General features: G+C 42.3%; 1 protein-coding gene across 1 annotated transcript in view; it reads left to right on the top strand.

Moving 5' to 3' along the window:
• SMYD2 (SET and MYND domain containing 2) overlaps positions 1-15,616 on the top strand; it is a gene marked incomplete at its 5' end in the record, with an annotated part of 31,310 nt that overhangs the window by 13,208 nt on the left and 2,486 nt on the right. The window contains 8 exon segments of the mRNA XM_081998164.1: positions 1,807-1,931; positions 5,447-5,514; positions 7,528-7,630; positions 10,438-10,548; positions 12,396-12,515; positions 12,518-12,525; positions 13,383-13,550; positions 14,996-15,104. Of these exon segments, the coding sequence (XP_081854290.1) occupies positions 1,807-1,931; positions 5,447-5,514; positions 7,528-7,630; positions 10,438-10,548; positions 12,396-12,515; positions 12,518-12,525; positions 13,383-13,550; positions 14,996-15,104 (812 nt within the window).

Here is a 15,616-nt window from a genome sequence, read left to right on the forward strand (position 1 = left end):
CTTTCTAAAATGCTGAATCAGTGCAGTGATTGCTGGGACTTGAGGTAGCAGAGTAACCAAGCACAGGAAGGTTACAGTCTTATTTGCTTCCTGAACAAAAGCTCCTGTCAGCTGTTTGGACAACTGGGGAAATAAGGGGGAAAAATGCCAACATTTGACTTTGCCTAAGGTGAGGGTAATTTTTACAGGTAGGTTAGTAGGATTGAGGTTGAGGAGGATGGGTAAGTGCTGAAGTAATTTCTGTGTATTCTTCTGCATTGCAGCTTGTCTTCAATAATTTGTTAATTAGGGAGCTAAAAGGCTGAAATGTTTTTTCTGTTGCAATGTCCCCTTGTCCTCTAGGAGTCCTTGTTCTGTTTCTGGTTTTGTTAGTAAGAACCCCTGTTCCTTCTGCCTTGTTGACTCTCATCTTTTAGTGCACCTTTGCTATGTTGAGCAGTTGCTTTACGCTTTGCAACGCCCTGCACAGGAGGGGAAAAGGCACCTTACTGTCAGTTTGAACATGAAAATTTCTTATTTCCTATTTGTCTTAATTCTCATGAAATTGTCCCATTTCAGTATTTTTTGTGACTCTCCTGTCATTCACGTCTGTTCTTACAAATCATTTCCCCCTGCTTCCACTGTTGTGCAGCCTTTTCTCTTCCTGCATGTTTTTCTCTCCACTGTTATTTTGAGTTGGAGATGGGAAGCCGATGAGTTGCTGGCTCTCATAAAGCACGAGTGAGCTGGTGACACAGCCACTGTGAGAGAGAGGATTAGGAAAAAACCTGCCAATACTCTGCTCTTGAGGAGAGAGCAAGGACCAGGAGTATATGGTCGATCATCTAGCTTGCTCTGCATGGACCAGGCAGTAAAAGGTTCAGTGGCCACAGCTTTGGTTAGACTCTGCCATGGGCCTGAGGGTCAATCTCTGAACAAACCCATAAGGGAATATACTTGGCAGGTGTGCCAGGACATTTCTACTGATGTTCCTGCTGTCACCTATTATCCTCTGATATCTGCAGGTTAAACACACTTCTGTTGACAGTCACTGGCCAGCCCATGGAGACACGAGCATTCTCAGTCACTGTTTGTTTCCTCCTGATGCAAGTGCCGGCAATAGGTCAGGTGGATTGCACTCCTGGGCACCCTCATGTTATCCTCCTCTTGCTGCAAAGGGAATCCTGGTGACTAGCCCCAGTGTTGTTGACAACCTTTGTTAGATCTCTATTACATGTGGTGACAAATAGGGCCTCTGTGCTGAGAAAGACCCCATGCATTTTAAAAGCAGGGATGAGCAGCCTTCCTTAGCAGAAATCTGGGCTGGTTTGTACCGATGATTAGGTCCATATGAGGAAGTTTCACTATATAAAGCATGTTTTAAGAAGTGTGATGTTGAGTGCGACTTCATACCACAGTAGATAAGACCACGTAGCTCATAAGATTGTGTTAGACAGTTGAGGATAGCTACCCACAGTTGATGGGCTTCTAGAGGGCCAGGGCTGGCTGGTCTGTTTTCTAGGGTTAACAAATGCACTTTAAACACTGTAACCCTTCTCCCAAGAAAGGAAAATTTGTGTCCAAATACATGCTAATGTAAAGATGTTAGAAAATGCTTTTTAACCCTGCATGTTCTTGTAGTGCACATGTGGCTTTCGCAGAAGCAGCATTACGTTTATGGAAGAACTGATGCTTCTTGCAGTACTTCCAAGTAGCTGTTCCTTGAAGGGTTTCTGTTTATGTTTGGGCCTGTTCTAACCTAAGTCTAGCTGCAGTTCACAGGGGAGTGTTCCTGTTACTGAAATGGAATGTATTCTTTGTTCACAGACCTTGACAAACTAGACAATGAAAAGAGAGAGCTGATTCAGAACGACATTGCTGCTCTTCATCACTTTTACTCAAAGCACTTGGAGTACCCTGACAATGCTGCCCTTGTAGTTCTCTTTGCACAAGTAAGTTGGCTAGAGCACAGCCTGCTTAGGTGGATGGTCCTGTAGGAGTTTAGCCTTTGTGAAAGGGGAGAAATGTTAACGGCAATGGAAATAGTATCTCTTTGCTTATCTTGGGGAGAGCTGAGTGTTCTTGATGCAGAAGATCCACTTCCTTGAGCAGAAGTGGCTGGACATGCCTCATTTCAGTAGTGAGGGGAAAGACTCTTGTCTGCAGACTTTCTATGAGGCGCTTCTCAAACACTGAAGAAAAGGGGAAACAACCTGTATAAGACCTTGTCAAAGTTAGGCTTCTTGTGGGCCAAGCATAGTGCAGCTGTTGTTGGACTTGCACAGAAGGCTGCTGGTCTGAGACCCTGCAGAGGCAAAATCCTTCATTCGAGCTTCAAACCTGTGGAAATCCTTGCTGGTCAGGTCATCATTGTGTTTGACCTTCACAGGGAGTAAACTTCAGAGAAGTAGAAAGAGCAGTCTGAAACTTTTATCTCGTGTGTGGCTTTTAAATGCAGTCAGGTAGTTTGGTTGTCTGGAGAGATGAAGGAAAGACAGGATGTCTTGTTAGATAACTTCTGAGATGTCACCTCTTTTTCTCACCTCCTTTTCATATGTATCTAAATTGTATATATTGTAGTGGATGGAATAACACACCAGTGGAATACGGAAAGATCCGTTTTCTTCTTTTTCGTCCTGTACTTCAAAATAAGCTGGTTTTAAACAAATACCTGACTAAAAAGTTTAATTTTTTTGAGATGGGGGCAAATGTTGACTGCTGTGATAAAAGCTGAGATGGCAATGTCCTGGTTGGTAGAGCTGGGCATCTACCAACAAGGAGACACAGTAACTATTTCTTTAATACAGAGGTATTGTTATTCTCTAGGGGAATGATTCTTTAGCATGTTTGGCATCTGCTCATCAACCATTGTGCTGTTTCTAATTACACATTTCCCTTCAGTAGAAAGTTTTTTTCTGTTTTGAACACTTTACAATTTATATTTGTCATATGGACACTTTAAAGACATCAATACATCCAGTTGCTTGTGATGTTTCTGAATATTTTTGTTAGAATATAGACAGAATCCCCAAAGATTATATTATTTTGGCTATAATGACTTTTGCTTCATGCCTTGTCCTGGACCAGCTCTACCAGATCATGATACTGTAACTGGCTTTTGTAAACTGCTGTCTCCCAGATCTGATTTTCCACCCAGTCTTCTCTGTAGATGTCTGATGTCACCCTTAAGTGTCACCTTAAGCTCATCCTGATCATCAAGCAACTATGCCACTGTGGACATTGCAATCTTTTGACTAAAAATTCCAAAGGCCATCTGGATGCTCCTCAGAAGTGTTTTATAGGACACAACCTTTTGAGGTTTTAGCCCCAGCATAAATCTTTCTAGAACAAGGGGAGATAAGTATGAACATGTTTCCTATAATTAGTTAACTTGACCTAAAACAATAGTATGGACATGCTGCTGCTCCTTTGTTTTGCTTCAATGCTTTCTCTGGCCTCATGTTGTCTACTTTGCTCCTGCATTTGGCATTCTTTCTCCCTGTGTCTCAGGGCAGTCATTTGGGACTTGGATACCTCTGACTCCTTGCTCACTGCTTTTTGTGGGCTTTGTCTGATGTTTCTTACTCAACACAGCTAAGTTGTAATTGGTCCTTTTGAGTGGAGCAAAGATTTTTGTCCAAACCATTCTTGCCTTTCACTGCTCTCTTCCCCAGCTGTTGGTATCATTCTATTCTCTTTTGTCCCTGTGAACGTAGCTCTTGAGTCTGGCACTCTTCCTCTGCAGTCTCACCTTGTCACACTCTTCAAACAGTTTCTCTCGTCTCAAGTTCCAGCATCTCATCCTTTCCTTGAAGACCTTTTAGAATTTTTGTGCCTCTCTTTGCACATTCTCTTTTCCACCATTGGGAACAACCTAGAGCTCTGTTTTTTTCGCTGTTGTCTCTTTACCCACCCCATGTTGCCTTTTTTAGTCATGCATTCATCTGGTGAAACCAGTGGTATCTCACCCCTTCAGATTCTTCCTCTTGTGCCATTTCTGGTATGATGCATTCAAGAAGTGGGTTGTCTCTGGCTTAGTGGAGAGGAGTTGATGATAACTCACTACATATTTTTAAATATTTCTCTGTGATTCAGAACCATCAAGCTGTTCTTCACGTCAGCCTTTGCAGCCTTATGTTCTTACTTGCTGTTGGTATAATCTTTTCCTTCTATTGTTTTTGTATTCAGCAATTACATTTTGGTTTTGGTTCAGGTATGCTCATACATTGGCTAGTGCAGTAGCATGGTCATCTTGAGAGACAGGGAGCCTTTGGATTTTACCTTGTTAAAAATAGTAGGATAAAGATCAAGCAAAGATACTGGTGAGTGAACCAGATAAACAGGACACTTTCCTTAATCGTGAACTCATCCTGAGTAGTTCATACCTGAGAAGTGGCTTTGGGAAGTATTTTTGTATTTCTAAAATCCAATCTGATTGTGAGGCGTATCATTGTGGGTAGCATTTGTCATCAACTCTTACCTTTCCAGAACAAATACACTGTACATGATTGACTGCTCCTGTGCCTGTTGTAGCTTCATCTGGTCTTAGCCACATGATAGTAGTTGTTTTAGTGCTTTACTGGTGCTTCTGTGAACATTTTGATGATTGTAGGGAGATGCTGGTGAATGTGGAGAGGATTCTCTTTGTGTTGGCATGTATGTGACTCGCGGTGAAAGCGGAATAAATTACTTGATTGAGGTGTATTTTGGTCACTTAAGTCACACAAACCACATGAAACAACGCTGAAACTCCTGTAAGGTTCCCTTGAGTTTAGTGAGAATAAAGAGGGAGGAGGTTTTAAAACCTGCCTGAATCTATTCTAGAAGAAAGATTTGTGAACAAGCTTTTGTGGTCCTCTGTCTGTTTAAATTAGGAATACGCTTCCTCTTATACTCTGTCCTTTTTCTGTCCCCTCCTACTCTATGTCTTTATTAGGTTCAAGTCTTTCTCACTGTCTTTGTTGTTCTTTATATGTGCTTTAGCTGCAGCTGATATGTACAGCCCTTGATGACAGATGACATTGTGGCAGGTCTCTGTAACGTACGCTGCATCAAAGCTCTGTACTGCCCCAGCCCGGCTGAGTTTGCTGTTCATCTCCGCACTGTGCCTTGCGTGTGTAGCTCTGCTTCGGCCCTTTACTTGTCATGGCCAAATGAAGTCTCTTTGCTCTGCCAGTGTCAGGCTTTGTTTCGTGTTTGCAATGGTCTTGTGCTAGATGATGTGTCCTGAGCAGGTGCAAGTGTTGGACTGTCAGTTCTTTAGTGTCTTGCACATCCCTTTGGATGGGGACTTTGTCCTCACTTCATTTGTTGAGATGTCATGTAGCTCCCTGTGAGTACTGGTGTGGTGGAAAGAAAATTGTAAGTAAATTACTGCAATTGACTTTGAAGTATGAGAATGTGACATGTGAGTGTGGAGTACTTAGCTGACCAGAAGCTGATCTGTTCTCTTTCACTTTTTCCTCAGGTTAACTGTAATGGCTTCACAATTGAAGATGAAGAACTCTCTCATTTGGGATCAGCCATATTTCCTGAGTAGGTTAACTTTAAGATTTTTAAAAACAAAATTAACTTATTTAAAAACAAACAAAGGTTCTTGCACATCTATGGAAGTAGATCTCTACTGAAAGAAATTTAAATAAACAATTTGTCTTGTTTTAAATATCTTTAATTGGCTAATAAAATGTGGCAAATGATTTGCAGCAGTTTTTCTTTAAAATCTGGTAATTTTGGTTAAATTGTACTTGTAATTTGTTTTGAAGCTTAGATTGTGAACTATATGTAGGTTGGTAGGAAACAATTACTTCCTTGGCAAGCAGGTTCTGGACAGGGACATCATGTAATGATCAAAGCAAAATGAAAAAGATGGCAGGTGACTTGCTCTATTCACAACTTTCTGTTTTGGCTGGGTATAATCCTTCACCTGCTGTTCTCTGAACAGCACCCCTTCTACCTTTGTTCCTTGGCAAACAGTAAATCCCTTTCATAACTTCTTTCAGCCTCCTCAGATGTTCTAAAAACTGCGGCGCTTTATGTTGCTGTGACAGTGGAAAAGATATTTACAAGCTTTTTAGCTTTACAAATAAACTGCAGATGTTATGTGTAAACTTCAGTTTGTGGATGGGGTACAGGTGGTACAGCTCTCTTTAAGGCTGAGGAACATTTCTTCCATTTAAGTCTGTCTTTCCCACTTAATTTTGTAGCAAAGGGTATTTTCTTCCCCTGTTTTTGGCAAACCGTGTACTGAAAGTATTATCACTGTCTGCTTAGGTTGACTTCCTTGTGAGGCATGGATTACTAGTAGCTTATCTATGTCAAAAGTAATCTGAAACTTACAGATGCCCAATTAAAGCAGGACTGGATCTTGCTAAATGCTGCATACAGACAGTAGTACATAGTCCTTGCTTCACAGATTCTCCTTCTTCAGGCAGGTCTGTCTGAAGTCCATATTCCTGATCTACAGATTGGAAATTAAGGCCTTGAAATGTCCAGGATCGGAGTCATCGTGGGGAGAGGACAGTATTAAACCAGAATGTTCTGGAAACTTCCAGGGGAGGTTTAGACTAGATATTAGGAGAAATTTCTTTACGGAGAGAGTGGTCAAGCATTGGACCAGGCTGCCCAGGGAGGTGGTGGAGTCACCATCACTGGAAGTGTTCAAATATACGTGTAGATGTGGCACTTGGGATATCGGTTTAGTGGGCATGGTGGTGTTGGGTTGATGGTTGGACGTGATGATCTTAAAGGTCTTTTCCAACCTTAATGATTCTGAAACATGTCCAACACCATCCTTTGTTTATAAATGCTCATCATGCCAGAGCCAGATCTTTCCTACTTAATAGTTATGCCTGTGAGCTAAAAAGACTGAAGACACAATTATTATTTTGCTAGATTGGAAGAGAAAGAATTAAAATTATACATTTAATCTCAAATAAGTAGCAAATGGCACTTTCTCCAAGCTTGGTAGTAAGGGGGAGTACTTTTCTCTAGCAGTCCAGGTTTTTGTGCAAGTCGTGTGCTTGTGTAACAGGCAGAGATCTCTTCCCTCCCACTTGAAAGATGGAGGCTGTTTACATTTGCACAGAATCCAGCTAAAATATTAATGCCCGTCTTAAGTTGTAATGCATTTTTGTTTTCCTGTAATTGCTTGTTTCCTTTAGGTTAAATACGTTTCTCTTTCTTTGTCCTGAGGAAAGTAGTCTGTCTATCATAGGTACTTAAATAGGATGTTGATAGTTAAGCTATATGAACACCCCTGTCAGTTGTCCTGTAGCACTATGGGATGGGAAGATAATAACTGGCCTTTCCCTGCAATAACAGGATTTAAAAATTGTACTGATTCATTAGCACAGCCGTTCTCCATATCATTAGAATAAATAAGAGTACAACAGATTTTCCCAAGGTTACCTTCATGTTAAGTCTCAGAATAGAAAGAGCTTACGGAGACTCAATCTTTCAGACTGACTTGTTTTCTGAAGTCATGCTTAACTTTTTGCCTGTTGCTTTTGGTAGTGGTAGGGGAAAAGGTTTACTTTTCTACTTTTACAGTGTTGCACTGATGAACCATAGCTGTTGCCCAAATGTGATTGTAACTTACAAGGGGACCCTGGCTGAAGTCAGAGCTGTTAAAGAGATTGAGCCTGGAGAAGAGGTAAATGCACTGTGTTTGAATGTGCTCTGTATGCATGCATCCTTAGAAGTAGGATCCATTCTGCTTTTCAGGGTTCATTTCAATTAGATGACAATTTAATCATACGGAGGAATGATCTCTTGTTTCTCAGAGAAGTGTAAGGTGTTGCTTTGGAAAAGTTGGGGTGGCTCTGGAGGACTGAAGTGATTCTCTGAGGCAGTATGCTGTTTTGTGCTAAAACAAGGGAAGGGCACCTGCAGCAGTCACTGCGTATCTGCCAGCCTCTCTCTTGGTTTACCCATCTGTAAAATGAGGCTGAGTTTACTGATGTTTGGCTGGTGCTTTGAAATTCCAAGATCAAAGCAAATTATTACTGCTACAGTAGTTCCCAGTATAACAGTAACGTATTGTAATTTAAGACCGAATAAACAAGGTAAACAGGGTACAGATAAATCCTCTGACTTCTGTTTGGACTGAGAAGCCACAAACCATGGGACTCTGTCATATCACCTCAGCGGCATTTGCTGGGAAGTCACAGAAGAACAAGAGTATGTTTTTAGGTGGAGTGAAGCTGAAGAGTGGCGGATAAAATTCTGTGAAATTGAGTAAGGCTCTGGGTTTACCTTAAAACTTTCTCAATGAAATAATGAACTTGACAGGGAGTCTTCAGCAGCAGAGCTGTGTTTTGCTTGAAAAAAAGAAAAAAAAATGTTAAACAGAGTTAAACAAATACCCAAAGGGGGTGAAGGTGTGCAACATTCTCTCTGGGGATGGAGTTTGCATAGAGTTTCAATGGCTCATTTGTTAATGTTAATTTAGCGGGCTAGGTTAATGGTGATCAAAATAAGTTCAGATTTGATTTTGATAACTCCTGCTGCTTTCTGATGTGATACCAGTTTTGAAGAAGGGGAGACAGGTTATTTTTGTGGTTTATAGCTGTTTACTATTGTGAACAAAGCAAGTTTAGATGCTGAAGCCAAGGGCAAATGACTCATATGAGCAACTTAGAATTATAGAATCTTTGGGTTGGAAGGGACCTTTAAGATCATCTAGTCCAACCCCCTGCAGTGAGCAGGGACATCTTCAACTAGGTCAGGTTGCTCAGATCCCTGTCCAACCTGATCTTGAATGTTTCCAGGGATGGGGCATCTACCATCTCTCTGAGCAACCTGTGCCAGTCTTTCACCACCCTCATTGTGAAAAATGTTTTCCTTATTTCTTCCTAGTCTGAATCCACCCTCTTTTAGTTTAAAGCCGTTACCCCTTGTGCTATCACTACAGACTCTGCTAAAAAGTCTGTCCCCATCTTTCTTATAAGCCCTCTTTAAGTACTGGAAGGCTGCAGTAAGGTCTTCCCGGAGCCTTCTCTTCACCAGGCTGAACCACCCCAACTCTCTCAGCCTGTTCCACCTCTGATCATTTTTGTAGCCCACGTCTGACCCGCTTCAGAGTGTCCCTCCATAAAACTTCTTTTTATGCCATTTATTAACGATGATTTTTCTGTGATATCGGCAGTCACTGCAAATGCATTGTGGTAATAGACAAGGACTGATCCTGGTTTTGCAATTTTACTGTGGAATCCTGGACATTTTCAGCATTTTTGGGGAGGGCTTACTGTGGGAGGTAGAGGTGTGGAGTATTTACCTTGCTTGGCATCTTCTTTTGATTGAGTTGTGTCTTAAGTTCTCCAGGACCTCGTGACTTTTGCACATTTGCTTTTGTGTCACTTAGAATTTTATAAATGTGAGCTTGTGGTTTGGCTTGGGCTCTGTGTGATCTTATGGCCTGTGTCTCCATCTTCAGGTTCAATGTAGCCATTGCATCAGAACATTTTTAAAGTTTTTGCTGTAAATGCAGTTCCTGCATTTTGCATGGCTTTGAAAATAGGGAAGGGAGGAGAGGAGTGTGAGGGAAAGTGGGAGATCACACAGAAGAAGAACATGTACTGTATGAAATGACATGTACATTTTACTTTAAAGAAGAAAGAAACCTTAAGCATAAAGATGGGGCAAAACACTTCAAATAACTATAAATGAGGAAATGGAACTAAAGCTGTTCCTTGGTCTGCAAAATGATGAACTGCGCTGTGCATGTGAAATGCTTCTTGGGGGAGATCTCATTTTAAAAACAGAGCATTAAAGCTCTTTGCAGGGGTTCTTTTCTGAAGACTATTGAAGTAGAAGAAAACTTAAGAATAGTGTGTGTGAAGGGCCTTTAAACTGTTCAAAAGCAGGTTTTCTTTGCTTTAAAATACTGCTGCTAAAGTAAATCTGAGATTCATTCTCCTAGAACTGGAGCACTGGGCTGCTCTTCAGAGATCTAAAGGTCTTGTCCTAAGTTTCTAAAGCTGCTAGTGACTGCTGTTGCCCCAATTTTCGTAGATTTTCAGAACGAAAAATTTGAGATTCCAGCCTCCAAAAACCAGGCCACTGTAATTTATCCTAGGCTGGACACCTGAAATCATTGTTTTACTTCTGAAAAATAGGCATCTCTCTGTAGTTTGACAGGAGCCTGAGATTTATGCTGTGTTAGTGTTCTTATCCACACCTGAATCTTGCTGTCCTGGATTTAAGCCAGGGTAATGTTTGAGGGGAAATTCCATAATTTCCAACAGGAAAGGAAACACTTCTCTGTCAGGTTGCATTCACAAATGGCAACTCCTGATGCTGCAGAGACACTTGGAATGTGAGGGAACAGGCAGATGAAGAGTCTGCTGGGATCCACAAGTCGCAAGAATATGTAGTCATCATACTACATATACCAGAACTAGTAGTGATAAATATGTAGTTACACTGCTCTTCACTGACTGCTGTGTTTGTACCATATAGGTTTTTACCAGCTATATTGACCTGTTGTATCCCACAGAAGACAGAAATGACCGGTTAAGAGACTCGTATTTCTTTAATTGTGATTGCAGGGAGTGCGTTACAAAAGAAAAGGTAATAAAATTAGGGTGAAATATGCTTCTGACTGTCAAAGCACCCACCCAGGTCCTTAGATGTAATATTCTGTCTGGTTTAACTAGATTTTGGAAAGTAGGATAATAGGGAGGGGGGGTGGTTTTGTTTTTCTGTCTAGGAGACTTTCTGATACTCATTCTTTCCACTGTAATCATGACACAGCAGGAAATTTCCTGGTAAAGGTCTATTAAAAGTTGAGCTACAAAGCAAAGATGAAAACTTCGTTGAAAGTAGTTAATTATACTATGTCTGCGCTACCTGACCAAAAGAATTTAGCTCAGAACTCTTCTCTCTTTTTTTTTTTTTTTTTTTTTTTTGGTGTTTGTTTGTGGTTTTGGTTTTTTGTTGTTGTTGTTGTAACAGCATCTTTTCTACCAACTCCCAGTGAATGAATATTGCTTGGGGCGTTTCTGGGGTCCTGTTCTGGGACAGAGTTCTGCTGCAGTTCCCGGTTGGGACATCTCAGCCAATTCTAGGTGATGTTGTATGACATTGCTGGATGGACTGGAGACCCAACAGAACCTGCGAGATGGGCTTTCCTGCAATGGTGTCATATCGGTCTTCTCACAGGCAGGGTGGTCCTAGGTCACAGACTCCTGTGATGTGCAGGCCAGATTGATGTTCATTAGACATCACCTGGTGCCCTCCAAAGGACAAAGGCACACATCCAGACAGTGTTCCTTAAAACAAGGTGTTAAGTTATTTTGAAGAAAAGCATTTAAGATGGGGGGGAAAAAGTACCCAAGCCCAACAGATACCGAAACAACTGTGCCTGTGCAGCCATTTTCAACCTCCTTTACTGGAGGTCCTGGGAGAATTGAGCTTTGTGTGGCTCATCTGTTATTCCAGCCAAGATCAGTCTGGCTGGCATAATCTGATCCTTAAATTCCAGATAATTTTTTCCCCCATCTTCACAAAGGTGTCCTTTTAAGAGCTGCTTCCCAAACTGACCAGACAACCATCTCCTTCCTCTAGAGGCTGTAATCTTTGGGAAAAAAGTTACAAGAGTACGCAATATTCTTGTTTGAGGCCATTGTCTTGATACTGTAGTTGTGTTTTTCCCCACAGTTACCTTCACGATTTTGCCACTGAGTTTAACGAAGCCAGGATTTCATCTGTGATTTCCAATAACACGCTACTCTTGGAATCACCTGTCACTCAGCCTCCTTCAGATTTGGAAAGAGTCCCCTATAGCCCCCTCAGCTGGCAGATGAAATAATAAAGGAAAAAGAAATCTAGCAACAATGTGAGGCTTAAACAGCAAAAGATTGTCTCCAGATTTCAGCTGACTCTTCATGATGTAGTAAGTTAGATAGAGAGATACGAGAAAGTGGAGCTGGTCCAGCAGAAATAACAACATATGTGGAAATGTGGTTTTGTCTGTAGATAAGAAAGATCCTTTTCTGTATTTAATATCATCACGTTTTCCACTGAGCTGTCACTTGGTGGTAGGCCTATAAAGTATTTGGGCTTTTCTAGCCTTAAAACTAAATTTGTTTTAATCCCTAATCTCTCGGAAGCAGTGACATTTCCTATGTAAAACTGCTTTCATCACAAAATTGAAAAGCTCTTGGATGTTTCAAAAGAAGGGGACTTCATGGAAGTAGACAATGGCCGATGAACTAGAAGGCATGGGGGATTCTAGGATTCCCAGCCAAGGCTTTAGAGAAAAATTGCAGGTGCACATTCTACCTTTGTTTTTACATTCTTTGAAAAGCTTAAGTTCCCATCTGTGTCTTTTTATTAGAGTAATTTTGTGTGGCAGGTGCACCTTTATTTGTAGGGCTTGGAACCTGCATTTATAACATCCATTGTGTTTCCTTCAGGATAAAGAGAAACTGGAAATCCGCAAGCTGAATGATCCTCCATCAGCAGAGACAGTACGGGACATGATCAAATATGCCAGGAACGTGATTGAGGAATTCAGGCGAGCCAAACACTACAAATATATCCTTCGTCTTACCCTGACTCCACTGAAATACTGAAAGACCAGTGGGAGAAATACTATGAGCATTGGAAGTTAAACTTACCTCTGTCCTCTTTGTGTCTGAAGAGTTGTCCCTGGTGACAAGGGGCAGTTTAACATTGCGGGTGTTTTGGGATTGTGAGACCCTGTGTTTGTTCCTTCCTGGGCAGCGCTCAGTCTCTAAGAGTGCAGCGTATGGCTGTCTCCACACAACAAGCCAGAGACTAGAGTGAGCGTAGGTGTGTGGCTGTGTGCGTCCGCTGTAATACTGCCTGGTTTTGAGAGACTGCGTGTGAGGCTGCAGCTACTGCTGGTGGTCACGAGCCTGCCTGTTGTAACAGTGGTGCGGTGCAGGCAAAAATGCAAGGCTCACCGAGCCAGAAGCAGACCAGGCTATCTCAGCGCCTGATTCAGGACCCACCGCGTGGGGAATTTCACTCCCCCTTCTTCTGACACATTGCTGTTGTGGTGGTTTAGAAAAGCTGCTTTTTTTTTGTTGGCTTTTAAATCTGAGAGCTAGTTTTGTAGAATATCTGAGTGGGAGGGGGAGTAATCTCATGTGCAGAATACCTCTGCATATAGAACGTCTCCCAGTAGTTCCGGGGTTGCAGCATGGATGCTTTAATAACAAATACTTTTAATAAATATTATATTTAATAATAATAAATACCTCTTAGAGTAGCTCTGGGGTTGTAGCATAGATGCTTTGATGCCATTTGAGAGAAAAGAGGATGTCTCAGAACCATTCTGAACAAATTTAAGTCAATTCTTCTTTGGCATTACCAGGTAGTTGTCTAATGAGAGGCCATCTATTTATTGGGTTCCTTGACTTCTTCATACCTCCCAGTGAATTACTGGAGATCTGTGAACTCAGCCTGGACAAGATGGGTGCAGTGTTTGAAGACAGTAATGTTTATATGTTGCATATGATGTACCAGGCCATGGGTGTCTGTCTCTATGTGCAGGACTGGGAAGGTGCACTGCGTTATGGGCAAAAATTGATCAGACCGTACAGGTAAATATGAGATGCATTTGGTTTTGGGTTTGTTTGTGGTTTTTTTTTTTTTATTAGTGCTCTAGTTCAGTAATCTGAATAATTAAGACAAGTTTGGGCAGAGATCACTTCTCTTAGTATGTATTGTATGAACATGCTACCCATGACATCAGTACTCAAAAAGGAATGTTTAAATGCTGGGACAGATTTTGTTACTGTCAAAGTGCGGTCTGCAATATATAGCAGAAGGTTACTCTGAAGTCCTTGCTTTGAGTTCTCAAGTCTGAACTAGCACACCAGCACTGTGTGCTGAACTAGCACACGCTAGCTATTTCTGCTTAGCTAGAGAAATACTGTGTTTTTTTCAATATCCTAATACTTTACTAAAGCAGAGCTTTGAATCGCATCTGCAGTCAGTATTTTGTATAAGGTAATGGAGGCAAAGCCCGCAGCCGCTGTCAGCCTCCCGCCCTCTCCCAGTCCTTTCTCTCCGCAGTAGCTCGGCGGCCGCGGTCGCAGCAGAGCAGAGCCCTGCCCCAGGGCTGGGGCTGAGCAGCAGAGGGAGCTGGAGCCGAGCTCGGCTCCTGCACCCGAGGCCTTGGGTGCCCTGGCGTCCCTGATCTCCGCTGCCCTAGAGCTGGAGGCGTGGGAGAACGTGCAGGCTGAAGCCCCATGTGGGGCATGGCGGCATGCAGCCTCTGCAGGAAAAAATTAATACTCCCTCCGATTAAATTTTCCTGTGTTTTTACAGTAGTGATCTTGTTCATTAGAGCCAGCCAGTTATGCGCGGTGTCTGATCCTGCCATGAATCTCCCGAGCAGATTCTCATCTTGAGACGTGGCTGTCTTGCCAGCTGGGGGGAGCGCAAGTAAAGATCTCCCTTTGGAGCAGATGCCAACATAAAGTCACAGATCACTTGGCAGAGAGCAGCGATACAAAGAAGGAGCCAACATTCCCCCCCTGGGGGCTCAGTACTATTTATCTTCCCTGGGACTTGCCCAGCTCCTCTGGCTCCGAGCCTGGCATTCCAGGTCAGCTCTGCTGAACCGGACTCTGCTAGCTCAGTGTGTGCGAGCACAGAATGAGGGCCCCTCGCTTTCCATTACAGACCGACTATTGTGGCACAAGCAGTTACTTCTGCGGGTGTAGGGTGGCTCCAAAAACTCCAAAAACAATGTGGTCTCTTTCTGTAGCTGGCTAGATTAAAACTAGTGGCAGAAAGTCGTTGCCATCTGACAGCTGTTCAGAGGCATATGGTAGTTTCAGTTCAATTCCCAAGTGACAGGCGTCCCCGTCCCAGACACAATTGGCACTGACTCTTGGCAGTCATGGCAGAGGGGATGAGTGGTGAATGGACGGGGCAACGAGAGGCAGCTTCTTACCCCCTGAGAGGGGGACAGGGGCTGGGAAAATGCTGTGAAACTGCCAGGTTTGTTAAAACTGATTTTTTTTTTTCTCTCTTGCAGTAAACATTATCCCTCCTACTCACTGAATGTTGCCTCCATGTGGCTGAAATTAGGGAGACTCTATATGGCACTGGAGAACAGAACAGCTGGAGTTAAAGCCCTGAAGAGGGTATTTATTTCCTGGTTTCTTCATTAATAATACCAGTTCAGGCATGGGATCATTGAAACACTCTATGCTTCTCTGTCAGTAAGCCTGGCTTGGTAGGAAATGCACCATGTGTTAATATATTTGGTTACTGGTTTTTTGGCTCAGTCTTGATTTTTCTGAAGATGCAGTATAGGTCTGTTCTCTCATACAAGGGGTCTTACCTTTTCATGGTGGACTTCTACTGCAGCAGCTGGAGTGAGCATTATGCTTAAACATTTGCTCTGCATTCTTCACCAAGCTAGAGCTGTACTACTGTAAATGAAGCAGACTGACTTCTCCTCACTTGCTAGGTAAGGACAGAAAAAATGCTTGGCTCTTAGAAAAGGCACATAGTGTTTCACTGAAGTCTGTGATTCCTATATCCAAGTTAAACTAGGCATGCTTTTGGTGGTTATTTGTTCTGGAACCAATTGATTTTTAAATAGCTGAAGGGAATTCAATACGTATGGTAATGCTGAAATTGGCAAATGCAG

Source organism: Phaethon aethereus, assembly GCF_964289735.1.
Source record: "Phaethon aethereus genome assembly, chromosome: 3".
In the NCBI taxonomy this organism is placed as follows: domain Eukaryota; kingdom Metazoa; phylum Chordata; class Aves; order Phaethontiformes; family Phaethontidae; genus Phaethon; species Phaethon aethereus.